This window comes from Mastigoproctus giganteus, chromosome 2 (genome assembly GCF_048544385.1).
Source record: "Mastigoproctus giganteus isolate SK-2022 chromosome 2, ASM4854438v1, whole genome shotgun sequence".
In the NCBI taxonomy this organism is placed as follows: domain Eukaryota; kingdom Metazoa; phylum Arthropoda; class Arachnida; order Uropygi; family Thelyphonidae; genus Mastigoproctus; species Mastigoproctus giganteus.
This window is the reverse complement of record NC_143576.1, coordinates 72299674-72317682: the sequence shown is the minus strand read 5'-3', so window position 1 is coordinate 72317682 and position 18009 is coordinate 72299674. Positions and strand designations below refer to the sequence as shown.

General features: G+C 33.6%; 1 protein-coding gene across 3 annotated transcripts in view; it reads left to right on the top strand.

Annotated features, from left to right (window-relative positions):
• Positions 1-18009, top strand: part of Crag (DENN domain-containing protein Crag) — an 878555-nt gene that overhangs the window by 163371 nt on the left and 697175 nt on the right. For all 3 annotated transcript variants that reach the window (XM_090389072.1, XM_090389068.1, XM_090389077.1), the window contains one exon: positions 17648-17703. In XM_090389072.1, the coding sequence (XP_090245198.1) occupies positions 17648-17703 (56 nt within the window). The remainder of the gene's footprint in view (positions 1-17647; positions 17704-18009) is intronic.

The window sequence follows — 18009 nt, the reverse complement described above, 5'->3', positions numbered from 1 at the left end:
AGCCAAAGTTTGGATAAGTCCGATTTTTGTCTGGTGCACATTTCATAAAAAAAAAACCACTTTGCTTGTTTGTAATTGTTTTCAGGAACAATATTTTGCAAAAATCCCTCTGGAAATATTAGCGAGTGAACTGCATTATAAATTTCAAAAATCGCTGTATAGCTTGTCCTTAAATGCAAATGACTACGGTTACTTTCCTTTGAGTGACTGTATGTTTTCGCCTTGTACAGATGTTTTATTGTGTGATGCTTCCTTCCAGTCAGTAAAATCATCAGTAGTAGTCCTTTATTGTACATAAAGTAATTTGTTATGTTGGAGGAAACGGTTTTTGCTCCTAATTGATGTAGCACTTTCGAATTTTCGCAAAGTGGGTTATTTGTACACAACGTACATTAGAAGGTCAAGTAAAAGAGTTGATAATTGGTGCCATTGGTGGGCAGCATTCCGACAAACAAATTTTCTGTTTATACTCGGGGACAACCATAGGTCAGAGGAGATCCCAACATAGGAGAAACTGCACTGTGTTTAGCAGTCACAGATTGATTGTGTGAAATTACACATATGCCAAAAACCACAGTAAAACAAGAGAAGTGATGGGGAGAAAATCTATTTTTCAGCAGGGTTTATCTTTTTATTGCAGCTCATGAATTTATTCGGCTTCTGAACTAAAACAAAATTTCTCCCTTTGTGATAACATCAAAGCATAACAAGCAAATATTTTCTAACAATACTTTTTTGAGCAGTCGTTAGTCGTAATCTGTTAGCTTTGTATTGTTAGAAATATTGCAGTTTTGTGAAGAATACACAATTCAAGAAACAGTCCGTTATTCATAGCGGAAGATATTTTTTTCTTCTTTTGTACACCAGTTTTCGAAGTTTATAACGCAGCTATAAATAGAAATATTTTCTTGAAATTTCGTTAGAAGATCAAATATACATCCAGGAAACTGCTGTTCCGATATTGTTCCCTAAAAACAATTACAATAGAGCAAACTTTTTTTTTTTTTTATCAAATGTCCATTGCAGTGTTATCAGTTTTACACCAGTTTCTCCCGTTTCCAATAGATGAATTTCCTTGATTTTCTGTTAGGTGCAATACACATTGAAGAAAGGAAATACAATCTTTTCGCCTTTCAGAAACAGTTGTTGCTACTGTTTCGCTTTATTGCTTCTTATGTCAACTAACAGTAGCTTGTGTTTGTCTTTTTTTTTTTTTTTTTTGCCTTCTCGATAGAGCTGTATGGAGAAATGCTATGACGTAATTCGAGCTGGTTCCCATGTTCCGCTCCAAGTAAACAATTTTGTCTCTATAAACAGAAATTTCTGCTCCAAAACAAACAAACAAACAAATCAAGTATCGTGTTTTATAAGCCCTAGGCTAATTAAGGTGGGGAAAAAAATAACTGAAAAAGGCCTAAAAAAAAAAAAAAAGTAAAATTGATGTCACACTTTTGTAATTTGTGTGAAATTCAATAGAAAGTTTTGAAAATTGAAGTGGGAAAATTCAAGAAAACAGTTCTGGTTCCAGCTATACCAAGTTTCAGCTTTGTAATTAGCGTAAAAATTATAGAATTTATAGATTGAAATTTGAGCCGCGTAATTTTTTGCCTAGGAGCCCGAATCAGAATATGAGATTAAATTCAGCATATATTATTAAAAGAGTATACAGGCAATCCCCGTATACACGGTACTTCTACATCATGGTCTCGCTCTTATGCGGTTTCAGAATTGCGGCAAATCTCGCATAACATGGTATTTTTGAGCTTTTGTGCAGGGAAAACTCTGCTATTATGTTGGATGTAATTTTTCAACATTTCCATTCTTTTTTTGTGAATCCCCACTTTTGGCTCGCTAGTTGTTATGTAAAGAAAAAAAAATATATATATATACAGTAAACCCCTCGCTATTCGCGGGGGTTACGTTCCTGAAAAATGTCACGAATACTGAGTTATGGCTCACATAGTAATAAAGGGGTTCCGTTCCAAAGTATGAAATATATAAGAAAAACTAGTCTAAAATTTTGTCTATGTATGTATTATATGTACCTTCATAATATGATTATGTACATAGACAGTACATAGTGAAATGCAAGCATATGGCATCGAAATGAAAATAAGAAACAATTTAATATTAAATCTAATATTTATTAGAAATTTCAAACAAATCTTTCAAACCAGCTTCTTTGCTAGCTAAAAAACTTATCCAGCCAGTGCTATCACCAGTTTTGCTTAAGTGTTGATAAAGGAGTTTTGCCTTTTCACGAATGATGAGTGAACTTAGGGGAATTTTATTTTGAGTTCGGTCTTCTATCCACAGATTTAAAGCGTTTTCCATTTTTTCTAATTTAACATCACGAGTTACAGAGCAAATTTTTGAAGGAATTAGCACGTTTTCACGGACACTACGGCGGATTTTTTCTTCCGATTTTTTGATTGATCGTACCGTTGACTCATTGATTTTATAATGTTTTGCCACTGAGGAGACATTTTCACCATTAGAAATTTTGTCTAATAACTCAATTTTATTCGCCAATGTCATCACCTTCTTTGATAATTTCACATTCACATTTCCCTTGTTATTCGTAGCCACATTTTTGTACGGGTTAGAAAGAACTTGTCCACAATAAAGTCACTTTGTTCAGTTAACACACTCGAAAAAGTCTGTTTTACACTGCAAAATGGTAGATTTATCACTTTTGTAAGCATACCAATTTATAAATTGATAAATTTATTCAATTTATAAGCGTATAAATTAAAAACAAACGACGAAACCTTCCACGACAAGTGCATAACACATACTGAACAAGGATTAGCGAGAAACATCCACGCTCGCGATTTTGTCACCCCTCTCCCCCCACCCACTGAGCCCTGTTTTGACCGAGAAAGATAATTTTAGCCACGCCCATGTTTTTTTATGGCGGAAAATATTCACGGCGCTTCAAAATTCACATTTTTTAAGTTTCATTTTATATTAAATCAGCGACCGCGAATACGCGAAATCGCGAATATAGATACAGTGAATAGCGGGGGTTTACTGTGTGTGTGTATATATATATATATATATACATTAATTTAAATTCAAAACAGATAAAATTACTAGTCAGAACAAATTAATGCCATCAGAAATAATTTAACATTATATTTGCCTGAGAATATACAAATTAATATTTAATTCAATAGTTATAGCATAAAATGGTACCAATCATAACAAATTAAAATTCAAAAACATAATTGGCAGTGAATATCTGCAACATACAAAGGACTCTGTCAGCCTCTATATAAAGTAAAGTTAATAATAATCATAATAATTCCATATTTACAAAATACAAATATAAAATTCAAAATCTAAAAAACGAAAAATACCAAAAAAATACAAAATTATCAGTTATTATTGAATAAGGCTTACATTGAAAGGCACATCTTCAGGGCTAGTGCCTCTCAATATATGCCATCAATAACAACCAAAACTGAGCTGCACGGCCACTCAGAGTGCCCATGCTAACCGTGGTTCACCGGCGACAGCACCTACAATGGGCACGCAAGCATCGAAACTGGACATTGAGTGATTGGAAGAAGGTCTAATGAATCACATTTCCTGTTGCACCATGTGGTCAGCTGAGTATTTGTACGTCGTTTACCTGGGGAATTGATGGTGCCTGGATGCACCGTGTGACGAAAAGAAGCCGGTGGCAGTAGTGTCATGCTTTGGGCGATGTTGTTCTGGGATACCCTGGGTCCAATCATCCACGTGCTGGGCACTCTGACGTCTACCACCTACCTACCTAAACATCATTGCTGACCAGGTACACCCTTTCATGGCAATGGTTATTCCCCTTTGGCGGTGCCATCTTTTAGCAGAATAATGCGCAATGCCACACCACCTGGATTGTTCGAGATTGGTTCGAGGAACATGAGGAAGACTTCCAGGTATTTCCCTGGCCTCTAAATTCCCCAGACATTATTCCCATTGAGCATCTGTGATTTGTGTTGGAACAGCAACTCCGATCTGCAGCATCTCAACCATGGACCTTACAGGAGTTAAAGGACCTGCTGGTTACATGTTGGTACCAGATACCACAAGACACATTTAGAAATCTTGTAGCATCCATGATTCACTGGGTACGAGCTGTTTTGGCTGCATGTGGAGGACCAACGTCATATTAGGTAGGTGGTTATTATGTTTTGGCTCACTGGTGTATGTTGGGAAATCCCCATGTGCTATTGAACTTGTTGGAAAAAAAAATCTAGATTTCAATGTTTTATTACTATTGCATAATGTGCTAGACCACCCAAAAGATTTAAGTCATCCAAATGTTAAAGTTGTTTCTACCATCTTTGTTAATTTAAATTTGTTAATTTTTAATACAACTTTGTTAATTTACCTTTAAAACTCATTACACCAGAAAATCTTTACAATGTATTCTGGAAAAAATGGATTCCAAATCTATTGAAGTGATGGAGGCATGGAAACTCCATCACTTCAATAGATCACTTAAAAGAAGTAAAATCCAACCGTCAACATTAACTGCACGTTGGAAAAATGCATAGCCAGAATTACTTCATTCAGGAAATATGGTTGAACTGACAGAAAATGGAATCTGTGCGATAGTAGAACTTGCTAAGTCGGTAGGAGGGGAAGGTTTTGAAGATGTGACTACTGAAGATGTTCAAGAATTACTGGTAGGAAAAGAAGCTGGTGAAGTGGATTTGGTGGAAATGGCATTGGAGGTAAACCAATCCAATTCAGAGATGATAGCACAGATGAAAATTTTACACTAAAAAGCATATGGGAAGGCATCAACTCAGCTGAGCAATTAGAATCTTATTTTTTTAATGCAGATCCTTCGACTGAGTGGAGCACGAAGTTCAAAATGGAGCTTCAAAAATGCCTAGCTCCATACCATTAAATTTATAAAGATCTATCAAGCAAAAGCAACAAACCTCGATTACTGATTTTTTAGAGAGAGAGAGAGAGAGAGCGCGCACAGAAGATACACGGTCTAGATGCTGCAGAAGAAAGTTCAGAAAGCAAAGATATTTTGCAGAAGAGAAAATGTTCTCATTTGATTGGGCTTAGCAGCGAAGAAGAGGAAGAAAATTAATGAATTTACATTATCTGGCATATATGAATCACAGTTTGTATGACTTCAGTTATGACTATTTAAAAAAAAAAAAAAAAACACGTTTCCAGTAGTTATATAAAAAAAAAATATGGTGTTTTATTGTTAGCTTTTGGAACATTCACCCCCCTTTTTGTACTGGTTCTTAGTCCTGTATAACACAGTTTTGCACAAGATGAGATTTTATAGGAATCTAACTAACGTGTTACGAAGGTTACCTGTATTTAGAGGGTAGGGTGGGGTCACTGGGCTGCTCAGCTTATCTTACACTCTTATGACATCTTTCTTATCACTTGTTTCCTTGCCACTCCGATAATTGAGAGGACTAGTTGTATGTGAGCAAGGGACATGCATCAATTTCTGAATTATATGCTTTTAACAATAGCAGTAATCTTGGTGTAACAATATATTAATTGGTAGTTATCTCATAGGAAATGACTCTTTTAAAGTTATGATTGTGGAATACTTATTGTTTTTATAAGAAGATTTTAGCAAATAACTGTGAAGCATTCAGGGAATTAACATAGAAGCTACTTTTCTTTCTATGACCATTAAGATTTACTGCTGGTAGATTGAAACGATATAATATGAACTGATAAGATATAACCTGAAAAGATATAATATGAACTGATAAGATTTGTGCCAGAAAAGAAAAATAAGTGGGATGCATATAAATTATCAGGTAATACAGTAGTTATAAAGTAGTTATACTAGTCTGTAATGTGCCCTAGGCCAGCTAGGGCATATTACAAAAAGTCTGGCAAAGATTGCCAGAAAAAGGAACAAATAGTTTTTGTACAAACAGGAAGGAAGAGGATGAATCTCATGGTATACTAGATGTGAATGGTTTAACTGCTGATAATTCTGCTCAATTTGCCGACAAATTGAATAGATATTTTGCATCTACATTTGCACTTGAGGAACTTTGTAGGGATGGGGATGTGAGAAGTATGTCACATTTTGATGGGATGGGGTGGAGGGAGCCAAACGATTTTGTGGCAACTGAGAGGATAGTAAAGGATAAATTGTTGATGTTAAACAAATAAGTATTAGAAAACAGGCCTTCAGTGTCAGGCTGCATCACTTATATAATTTCTAGTAACCACCGACAAACTAGTTAAATAAATAAATAGATGTATACATAAAATACTAAAACAGATATAAAATTGAAGTGTTTAAAATACATAAAAGCATAAAAGAAAAAAAAATATATAAGTAAAAAAGCAGTTTAACTTAAACCAGTTTGTTGGTTGTTACTAGAAATTATATACTAATAAAAAAAAGTCACCCAACATGGATAGGATCTGTCCAATTATATTATGGCCAATACAAGAGGTGAGCAAACCTTTAGCAATAATTATGATAGCACCCTTGGATTTAGGTTGGGGGTTTCTCTGTAGACTGAGGATGTGCAAATGTATTCCCAATTCATAATGGGAACATAATTAATTACAGACCTGTTAGTTTGACTTCTCTTTGGGTGTACCATTTAAACAAGAAAACAGTCACAGCATGGATTTATTAAAGGGTGATATTGTTTAGCCAATTTGATCAGATACTGTGATACAGTAACAAAGGAATAAACTGGATGTCAAAGAGCAATTTTAACATCATAGATTTCAGGAATGTTTTTGACATTGTTCTACATAAAAAAAACTGCTGTACAAATTGGAGCAGTGTGGCTGTAAGGGCAAATTACTGCTACAAATAAAAAGGGATGGTTGAGTGGGCACTACTTTTTTCAGACTACTGTTATTTGTGCAAGGAATTCCCCAGAGTTCAGTGCTGTGGCCTATATATATATATAGGCCACAGCACTAATATGTGAATATTAGTGAATATTATCACAGCATAAATATGTGAAAATTTGCTTTTACCCAGAAAATGATGGCTGGAACAAATTACCATGTGGTACTGTGAAAGTGGGTAACTAGAATAAATTTAAAGAAGAATCAGACATATTATTAAAGGGGATGGACAGATGAGGTGGGCAGTGTCTTTTCTTTATTTAAGATTTTTGCTGATACTGTATATGCTTATTTCATTTGTCAGTACTACTACTAATAATAAAAATATATTTTATTTTTACAATGTATTGAGAAAGCTTGTCTGCAAAAATTTTTAATGAAATTATTTTCTGCTGCAGTACAAATTGTTTTAAAAGCAGAGTTCTGTAATTATCAAAAGTGAAATAAAAAATTATAAGTGTGAAATTTATATTTTACTTTTTCAGTTCTTATACTGCTGTAGCCATTACACAATAACAGCAACAAATTTTTATACAGAATTGCAAAGCAACTAAATGTGATATTTTAAAAAGTGGGTATTAATTCGTGTTAAGATTTTTATTTAAGACTTAACTGCTTTGTTTGTTGTAAGTAGAAAAACAAAAAATTAAAATGTTTTTTTTTTTTTTTTTTTTGTATTAGTTTATCTTATACTGATAATTTTTGTTTTGTTTATTAGTAATTTGTGTTTATTTTGTCTGACAACTGATGGTATAAAGTCTTAAATGTTATATAATGTGGTTGTATTCATAAGTCAATAGCTGAAAGCAGTGTGCCCCTCTAAAACTGTTTCTCATTGCATAGATAAATATAGCAAATAATCCATGCATAGGCACAGCAACACCTTTGAAAGTCTTCCCTGCATTCATTTGGAGGACCAATGGTTTCAGTTTCTAGTTTTGCATGCTTTCGTTGTTGTTTTTTTCCTAATGAAGTGATAATTTATTAAAATATCACTTCATTATCACTTCATTAAACATCAAAAAATTAAACAGTTAGGTAGACCTTTACCTGGCTTGAATCCTGGTTATTGACTGTAATAATATGAATAGGTCATTTGAGAGTCCAAACATGGAGTCTCAAAGGATCTATTCGTTTTATTCAATAACCAAGGATTGAAAGATAAATAAATAAAAAAAAAAAAAAAAAAAAAGATTGCTTGATAAATAAGGATTAACAAAATTTGTAACAGCATTAATGGTATTAAAGATGAAATGAGAAATTGCTAGGAAAATTAAAGTATAATTATGTCTATATACTGCATGGTGTGTGTGTGTGTGTGTGTTGAATAGAATAACAAGAAAGTATAAATAAGAAGGTAGAAAAATGGAGAAGTAGTCTAGTGTAGTCAGTTTTTGTTATTGGTATATATATATATATATATATATATATATATATATATCTGATAATTAAAATAAATATGATTTTTAAAATAAAAACATCAGCCAGTAGTACGACAATAATGCAGAGCGAAACGAAACGCAAAATAATATAAAATAAACAAACAGGGAAGGGAAAGTAAAGATAATAGGACAAAAAGGTAGTCGATAATCCCCCGTATAATTTAGTCAATTAAGTCATTAAACCCAATTAATAAAATGATGTAAATTTAAAATAATGCCAATTATAAATAATTTAGCGGTACCCCCCTCGAAGGTACCAGTTCCAAAAGACGTGAAATATCACCAAAAAAGGGTTAAAGAAACTACCAAAAAACTAAAATATCAAAATGATAGAGTGACCATCATGCCCCATATCAACAGAGGACCACGAGGCCAATAATGGTCATGGAATCGCTGCATTTCAATCGTCATACAAATCATCGCAAAGGCAGAAATATCGAAGAACCAAACCACCCCACCATTCTCCGATAGATCAACCAATGCAGAGGATTTGCATGGCGGTGGTCCTTATGCAGCGAAAAATAATCTATAGAACAGACAGCACTCTTGATCAGAGCCACACCACTGACATAATGCAAGCTTAACCAGCTTATATAATAGAAAGGAAAAGAATAGATGGCGGCACAGGCGCTGCTTATTTAGCATATCAACCCACTACTACCACTAATTTATATTATGTGAGGTAAACGTTAGGCAAAAGTAATAAAAATAAATAAACTGGCTGATGTTTTTATTTTAAATATCATATTTATTTTAATTATCAGATATGATTAGGCATCATGTGGAGGATGTGCATTTGCTGCCTCTAATGATAGCTACATAGCCATATTTATTTATTTTTATTACTTTTGCCTAACTTTTACCTCACATAATATATATATATATATGCAGTCCATTCCGGTTATTTGGGACACATCGGGACTAGTGCATTTTGGCCCGATTAAGCAGCTGCCTCAATTATCCGAAGTTTCACGTTACGACGGACTCACCATAGTAAAGTACCATTCACTATACGATAGAGGAAATGATTTGGCTGACATTGCAGCCAAATCGGCAGCCCTGACGAATAATCTTGACCTGTTAGTCCCCTATACAGACTACAGGCAAGTGATCCGTAATAATTTACAATCTCAGTGGCAAGATTCGTGGCATCGACTGATTACTACAAACAAACTCTGTCGAATTAAGCCTGTGATCCATCCTTGGCGGTCCAGCTTACGCAGAGATCGCAAAGAGGAAGTTGTTCTTGCTCGGCTCCGCATAGGACATTGTCATATTACACACTCCTTTTTGCTGAGGGCTGATGACCCTCCTATGTACGAGCGGTGTGACACCATTTTATCCGTTGAACATATTTTATGTAACTGTACCAGTTTTAGAAATGCTCGTTTTACTGCTTTTAACCATCTGACTGAGCCGTATACACTCAGTCAGATTTTATCCGACAATGACCATGTGTCTGCTATTTTCAGCTTCTTAAAATCAGTAAACCTTTTTACACACATTTAAAAAAAAAAAAAAAAAATCTTATTATTTTAACATTTACTATTGTTACTTGTTTACTGATTTTTGTCTTTTATAGTTTATACTTGTTTTTATATCCTGACTTAGTGACCTAATTCATTAGGTCACTGAATGTTTGTCAAGGTTTTGGCGCATTATAGTCCAAGTTGCTGATGTGCCAATAAAATCCAATCAATCAATCAATCAATCACTATACGATGTGTAGTAAGCGTCGGTCATTGTGATCACGTTTGAGAATTGAATTTTAATTCTATTAAACAGCGGTTATAATTAGAGAAAATAGGAGGAATATTATCCATAGGCTATCAAAGTAAAGATATATTAAGCACAAATATACCCTTTATTACCTTACCAATTAAAAAATTAAATGATACTGAAATTCGGAAGAATATACGTGATAATCGGAATAATTAATATGTACTGTAATATGTACATACTAACTAAACTAGTTGATATTTCTGTTCACTGTCATTTGTGGGTGGGGGTTAAAATTTAAAACAGTAAAAAGATGAGCAATTGATAACAAAGAACAAGGCACACACAAATTGCAAGTAACACGATACGCGTGACTGAGAAGGGAGTAATGAGTTACAAAGCTTTAAAAATAGGAATGAAGAGAAGATCTGAAAATTAATTTTTTTATATGATTGAAGATTTCGTGGAAGTGTAAACACATTTCACCATAATAACCCACAGAATTCCAGCTGTCGGTATTATTGCAAATTCAGTAAGATCAAGTTTACTGGCCGTTTATGATAGATTTCACTAACAGAAAAGCCCAATAAACAGGTGACTGCTAATTGTTTTATGGTTGTGACCTCCAGAATTTCGACCGAACCACGTGGTATGGTCGGAAACAATCGTAGGGTAATCTCCAGTGCTGCAGTCTCCTGCCCTGATTAAACAGCATGCTGTCCCAATTAAGCGAAGTAAACCCTGGCTATTTTCTTGATCGGGTTTTGTTTTTTAAGATTTGCCCCAAGTAAACGGCTATCCCAAATAACCGGTGGCCCAAATAACCGGAATCCACTGTGTATATATGCGCACGTGCGCGCACACACACACACCAATAACAAAAACTGACTACACCAGACTACTATCCCCATTTTTGGGAGATAGATAACTAATAAAATATGCATAACTTCCAAATAACTAATACAATATAACTAGATAACTAATAAAATATGCTCAACTTCCAAAAATCGCTGGTTAAAGTCAAAATAAGAAGCTAACAAACGCTACTAAGCCCTCTTAATATCTCTGTAAAACACAATGTACTATGTTAATTAACAAAAAATACGGTAAAAATTAAAAATACTTATTCCTTTACAGCAGCCAAAAATCCACCAACTGTTCTTTTCCGCGACCCCGGTGCCCTCTCTATGTAGAACATATGGTACCTGCACTCTAACCAGTGCTAAGCAGCTGTAGCCAAGAGGGGATGGTAAAATAAAATACACTTTTAGAGAATAAACAATTTTTAATTAATAAATGCCTTTTTTGTAAAGCGTGCAGTGAATTAAGTAAAAATTAATGTAATAATATTTAATATAAGATTAAATGAATTACATCTAATAGCATAAAAAAGATAGAATATATAAATAAACAAATAATCATAAACCAGGCTACATTATCTTATCAAGAAGCCACAACATGACCATGGTTTATGGAAGTGCAAAGTATTTTGATTAACCAGACAATTAAGTGCAAGTTTGGCAAACTTTCTTGCTAAATTATTTTATTTTATATTAGTAATATTTTTCTATTTCGAATTTAGTACATCTAAACTGAATGGTAGTGGTTTCGATACTTTGTAAATGGTGCATTAGAGTGACAGAAACAATATAAATATTGTAATATAAGAAAATGTTTTATTATCAGCCATGTTAAAATACTATAATGTACTTATAGTATCTAGATAGTCCATGTGCAGGCAGTAAAAGAGACTGATTGATTAACTGTAATGAATAATAATTAGTGCCCCCCCCCCTAGTTTTTATCCTAATTCTACTGATTAAATTTACCAATTTATATTATAATTTACTTTTGGGTAGTTTGGAAATTGATGTTTTGATATATAAATATAAGTGTACCTATACAAAAATGTTACATACCATAATTTATAAAAATAAAATAAAGTGAAAGGTAAATGTATTGCTATTCACCCTCCTTGATGTCATTAATCGTTTATGTGCCTTTACTTTATATTTTGAAAACTATATACAGGGTGTTTCAAAATTATGTATACACACTTTAAAAATCTATATTTAATGAACAATATGCACCAATTTAATTTTTTTAAACTAATTTTGTAGCTTAAAAATACTTTTTTTTTTTTTACAATAATTTAACTGTTGTTTTATTTTATAGATACCTCTAAATCAATGTAGAGTACCCAATTAAGTTTTGAGGAAGAAAAGGCAATTATAAAATGGTATTGGAAATATGAAAATGTCATTGAAGTTCAGTATGCTTGGAAATCACGATATGGAACAAAGTGCCCACACGTTTAACAATTACTTGTTTGCAGGATAAATTTGAGGAGCATGGAACCCTTCAGAATATCAACAACTTAGCATATGGCAGGAAGAGGACATCAAGAAGTAATGAAAACATTGAAGCTGTAAGAAATGCAATCTTGTGCACCCCAAAGAAAATCAACAAGACTGTGTTCACAAGAGCTTTAAACCATTCAAGTGTTTTTAGAATGATGAAGGAATTAAATTTAAAAAATTTAAAAAGGAATTAAAAGGTTGCCAGATCTCACCCTTCTAGATTTTTTTGCTTGGGGTACAGTGATACCTTGGATTGCGAGTAACTTGGTCTATGAGTGTTTTGCAAGACGAACAAAAATTTTTAATAAATTTTAACTTGATAAACGAGCGAGGTCTTGCACTACGAGTACAGTCAGTCCTCGTATAACATGTATTTACATTACACGAATTTGATCATACACAATTTATAAATAGAAGAACGATATCTTATATAACACGAACCGAATTCGCTTATGCACGATTCACCTTTGTGTTTACAAGAATTGGCAGTCAAATGCAGAATCACCCCAACTGAACGCAACACGATAGGAATGAAGAGGAGATTCTGAAAATGTATTTATGTTTTTTATATCAGTGAAGGGGAAAAACATTTCGCCATAATAACGTAAAAACCCACACAATTACAGCTATCGGTATAATTGCAAATGCAATTAGATTGAGTTTACTACCAGTTTATAACAGATTCCACTAGCAGGAACGTAACTGGAAATTGTTTTTATTGTTTTATGGTAGTAACCCCTAGAAATGTGCTTTAGTAAAATGTGAGGTGTTAATAGTGTATCTCTGCCTTTACGGTGTTGTTTATTCAATTGCTACACCCGCGCAGCTTTGTTTATGTGTATCAAGTGTGCCCCCTCATTTTGTAATAGTGCGAGCAATGAATCTGTTTAACGACAATGCAATGTCATATTTCCGTGAAATCCTCAACCGGAGGCACGTGTCATTGGAGAGGTTCCTTGTTAAAGTCGCACAAAAAAGAAAGAGTCAACAGATAGCAGTGATTCCGTTAGTGACAGTGAAAGTCGTCCTACCATAAATCCGATTGCTTTATGTATATTAAATTTAAATATTAAAAATATGAAAAGTTATGTATGTATTTTGTATTAATCATTTTTACAGTATATGAATATTTTTGAGTTTTGGAACAAATCATGTGGGTTTCCATGATTTCTTACTGGAAAATCCGCTTTGATATACGAGTGCTTTGGATTACGAGCACGTTTCCGGAACGAATTATGCTCGCAAACCAAGGTACCACTGTACTTGAAAAATCAGGTTTACAGTCACAAACCACAAGCGTTGGATGCCTCCGTAGCCAGGTGGGCAGGAGCCGCAGTGCGTAGCACACGTTTTTTGATTAGACCGGGGTTTGAGCCCGTGACCACCAAATACTGAGGATGTGGAAAGGTCAGGGAATGACCACCACATATTCCTGAAGCAATATGGCCTTAGTTGCTAATGCTCCTAAAAACCAAATAACAACAACCACAAACATTGGAAGTTTGGATGAAAATTCAACAAGAAGCAGAAAACATTTCACCTGATTTGTGCATTTCAGTATGTAGATCTGTTGAAGATAGATGCCGCTCATGCATTAATGCTGATGGAGGGCATTTTGAACAATTAAAGTAAAGTTTTATTGTTGTAAAAAAAATTTATTTTGTTTTGTCTTCAAAGTATCAAAAAAATTTGTATATATTGTGTATTAAATATAAATTTTTAAAATGTGTATGCATAACTTTGAAAGGCCCCTGTATGTATAGTGTTTCTTTTTTTTGGGCTCTCCCAGTAAAATTTTCAGCAGATGCTACTGATATGTAGTATTTAAAAAAAAAATAAAATAAATAAAAAAATATCCTAAATCTATATATTTAATACGGAAGGCTCTTCTTTCAACAGTCAGTGTGAACGATAGGCTTAGCTGTCGGGCTGGAAGTGGTCTCAACCTGAAGCCATTTCTTCCTAGGTGTGCACAAATTTGTTAAAATTTAAAAATTCTGAATAGTTTGATTTTAAGGAACGGGCCAGTTTTGTAACACAATTAAGAATAGTTCAACATTTACTTCATACATGGAGCCACAGGAAGATGTTAACTGTTACACAAACAGTTGTATAAGTTGATAAGTCATTTTTTTCTGATTAATAATTTGCACTATTTAAATGATTAACAGTTTGTGCAGTCGGGTCCTTTGTTCTGGAAAAAAAAATCAATATATAAAAATAATAAAACTGCATTGCGAATTTGCCTACCTTAAAAGGAAGAACTAATCGTTAGGATTCCATTGCACTGCTCGCTTTCTATATCTCCACATGTTGCGCACATGAACTCATACACTTGTTGCCATTTGTTACATTTAAAACATTCAGAAGTCATTTTATTGTTATCATTATCAACTTCGAGTTTATTTGTTTTTGTTTTTTAAGGTGAGTAATAATTTAAGGAATTAGAATTGTCACAGCCTGGAAGACTTCTCCAGTGCCATGCTAGTATGATTGGTCATGTTGAATATACCTTGTGGCGAAGAAGATACATGCCTTTCATGTTTCTGCTAATGCATTCAGGATCGGTCTGAAATGGTGAAATCAAAGAAAATTTATAAGTTTCCTCAGATACAAGAAATGATAAAGGATTCAACGTCTACTGGCTTACCTGCTTACGACATAAGGATTCAGTGTATACTTACTTGCACTTCGTTTCTTTAGAACAGCTAGAGAAAACATTAAATTCACATATTAATGTGGGAACGAAATTTAAAAGAGAAATTCAGGTATGCATTAGTTTCAGGTCTGTGGTTGAGAATTTTTTAGAGAACAATAAAGATCCGGACTACCAGACTACAGGTGAAAATATGTTGGTGAACTTCAAGAAGATGGGCTGCAACATGATTGTCACGGTGCATTTTTACACTTCCACATTTGGAAGTGTAAGTGAAGAACAGGGTGAGAGGTTTAAACAGGACATTAAACCCAAGAAGATGAAATACCAGGGGAGCTGAAACGTCAACGTCAGGGTTGATATTTGCTGGATACTGAATAGGTACTGTTACAGTAGAAGCAAATGCAAGAAAACAAAAGAAATGAAAGTTTGACTGAGTTTTTAGTGTACTTTTTAATATTCTGCCCTTTTCAGTAGAATTTTGTTAGAGGTGAAAATGGATTGTCCAAAAATTTTCGGAAAAATATCAGACAATAGAAACTGTGCTACCAATTGTGAAATTTTCGCAATGGGTACAGCTTGTGAAAATATAAGGAAATAAAAACTGTGCTAGCAATTGCAAAATTTTCTCAATGGGTACAGTTTGTGAAAATATCAGGCAATAAAAATTCAATTGCGAAATTTTTTCAACGGGTACAACTAGAGTACAGCTATTTGCATAGAGAATTTGGGTTTTAGTGCACTTTTTAATATTCTGCCCTTTTCGGTAGTATTTTATAGAGATGACAATGAATTGTCCAAAAATATTTGGGAACATATCAGGCAATAAAAAGTGTGCTACGAATTGCAAAATTTTACAAAATTCTCTAAGATAGGCAGCCACATGTAGATTTGACTCCATTCAAGTTGGGTGATGACCCCTGTTGGAGGTCGTCACCCAACTTGAATGCACTTGGTTGAAAGCCCGTGACAATGTGTTAGAATTTGTGTGAATGTGTGAACCCTCCCGATAATGTTTGTAATTTGTTAATGTGTCTTTTTTTTTTTTATTTCTGAGCCCTGTGTTTCCCATCGCAAATCTATGGAAGTCTTCAATACAGACCAATCGTTAGGATATAGATAATTTTTTAATTTATTGTGAAGCTTCCTAACTTGGGAAAGATATTTTTTTATATTAGAATATCGAGGTTTTAAGGCAAGTTTAACGATATTACGTGATGTGGCAAGTGTTAGTTGTTTTATGCCCGAAATTTTTTGATTTAAATTGACCCTGGAAAAATTTGGAACCATGTTGTTGTGAAGGCATTATTTTAGAAAAGAAATATTGTAACTTTGGGCCCAAGTATCTTAGTGTTAATTTAATGTAATTTTGTACTAGCTGTTCAAAAAATCACCCATAATTGTGTGTATCAATAGGCTATACCTGGAGAGAAAGGAAGTGAATGAAATAATCAATAAGAGTTTTAAAAAATGAAATAGATAGTATGAACCAGAGCTGTAATGCTCAATATGTTCTTCATTGATATCAATATTTGTAAAATAATAAGAAGTTTACTTCAATATAGTATGTAGAACACTTCCGTATGATACTCTTCAGAAATTAAAATGAAAAATTTGAAAATCTTACATTAGAGTAAAAATTAATTAAAACCCAATTTAATGCAATTAAAAATAGGAAAATTAATGAAAAGAATTTAGTGAGAAAATTGCAAAACGATGGGAAGCACAGACCTCAGAAATAAAAAAAAAAAAAAAAAAAACAAACAGACAGGTTAACAAACTACAAACATTGTTGTGGGCTTGCGACCAAGTGCGTTGACTAGGCTAGCCAGGTGCATTGACTAGGCTAGCCAGGTGGGTAAAGTGCTTGCCTGGCAACCCAAAGGTCGCTGGTTCGAATCCCCCCTTGGGCTTGGATCACAGTATAATGCAAAAACTTTGGGAGGTGCATTATGGCCACAGAAGCCGATGCGCTAACAATAGCAAGTGCATACAAGTTGGGTGGCGCCCCCTCCCCCATACACACAATGTGCCACCACAGAATATATCAGCTAGTTCGTGAACATCCCCTCGCCCTATTTTGTTGCAGTAGTATCCTTTGCTTTTCTGATCTACATTGAGAGAAAAAAAAAAAATCCCATTCAATAGCATGTTTTGAATTTAAAGGTTTCTTCTGTACATTGCTTCGATGCTTGTTTAAATTCAATATACAATAGAGCTTGTATAATTCGAAGCTGAAGAAGAATCAGAATTATTTAAAATTATTCAAGCTCTGCTGTATTTATTCACTGCTCGCCCAGCATTGCTAATTGAATCTACTGTTGTCTAATGATGTTTCTTTATTTCAGATAGTTCATTATTCATTAAAAACTTCTCACCAGAGAAGTTTTTAATGAATAAACAATGCAGCTGACCCCTCCAGTGACAAAGCACAAGCTGTCACTGGAGGGGATCATTTGTATTAGTGGTGTTATTTTTTCACACTTTCAATACTGGTATTGAAAGTGTGACTCTTTCTCTCCTGTTTTGTGATATTCAAATTATTTTTGTAGTAATTCTTTTGTTATTATTATAAAAATTACTATTATTTATTTTTTTGTTAGTTAGCTGATGATACAGTATCTTTGGCTCAACCTGAAGACACTCCTCTTCCTCTGAGGTAACTTTCATACTTGCTTTGAATTTTTATTGAAAATAAGAAGTTGAATATCAGTGTCATTTTAAGCTTATGTATTTTGTTTTTTATTAATGAAACAGCTTTATTTTTTAAATTTAATATTTGTCTTTGAAGAATCGTTATATTCTTCTCTATTTCTTTTTCCCAGAAATTATTGTAGTCCTTTTTGTGATAACCAGTATGAAATTTTTTTTTTTTTTTTTGAAATTCCATATATTTATTTCTAATTATTTCCTGATAAATGTACTGAATTCGCCTTCTTTGTGATGTTATTTGATTAAAAACTAG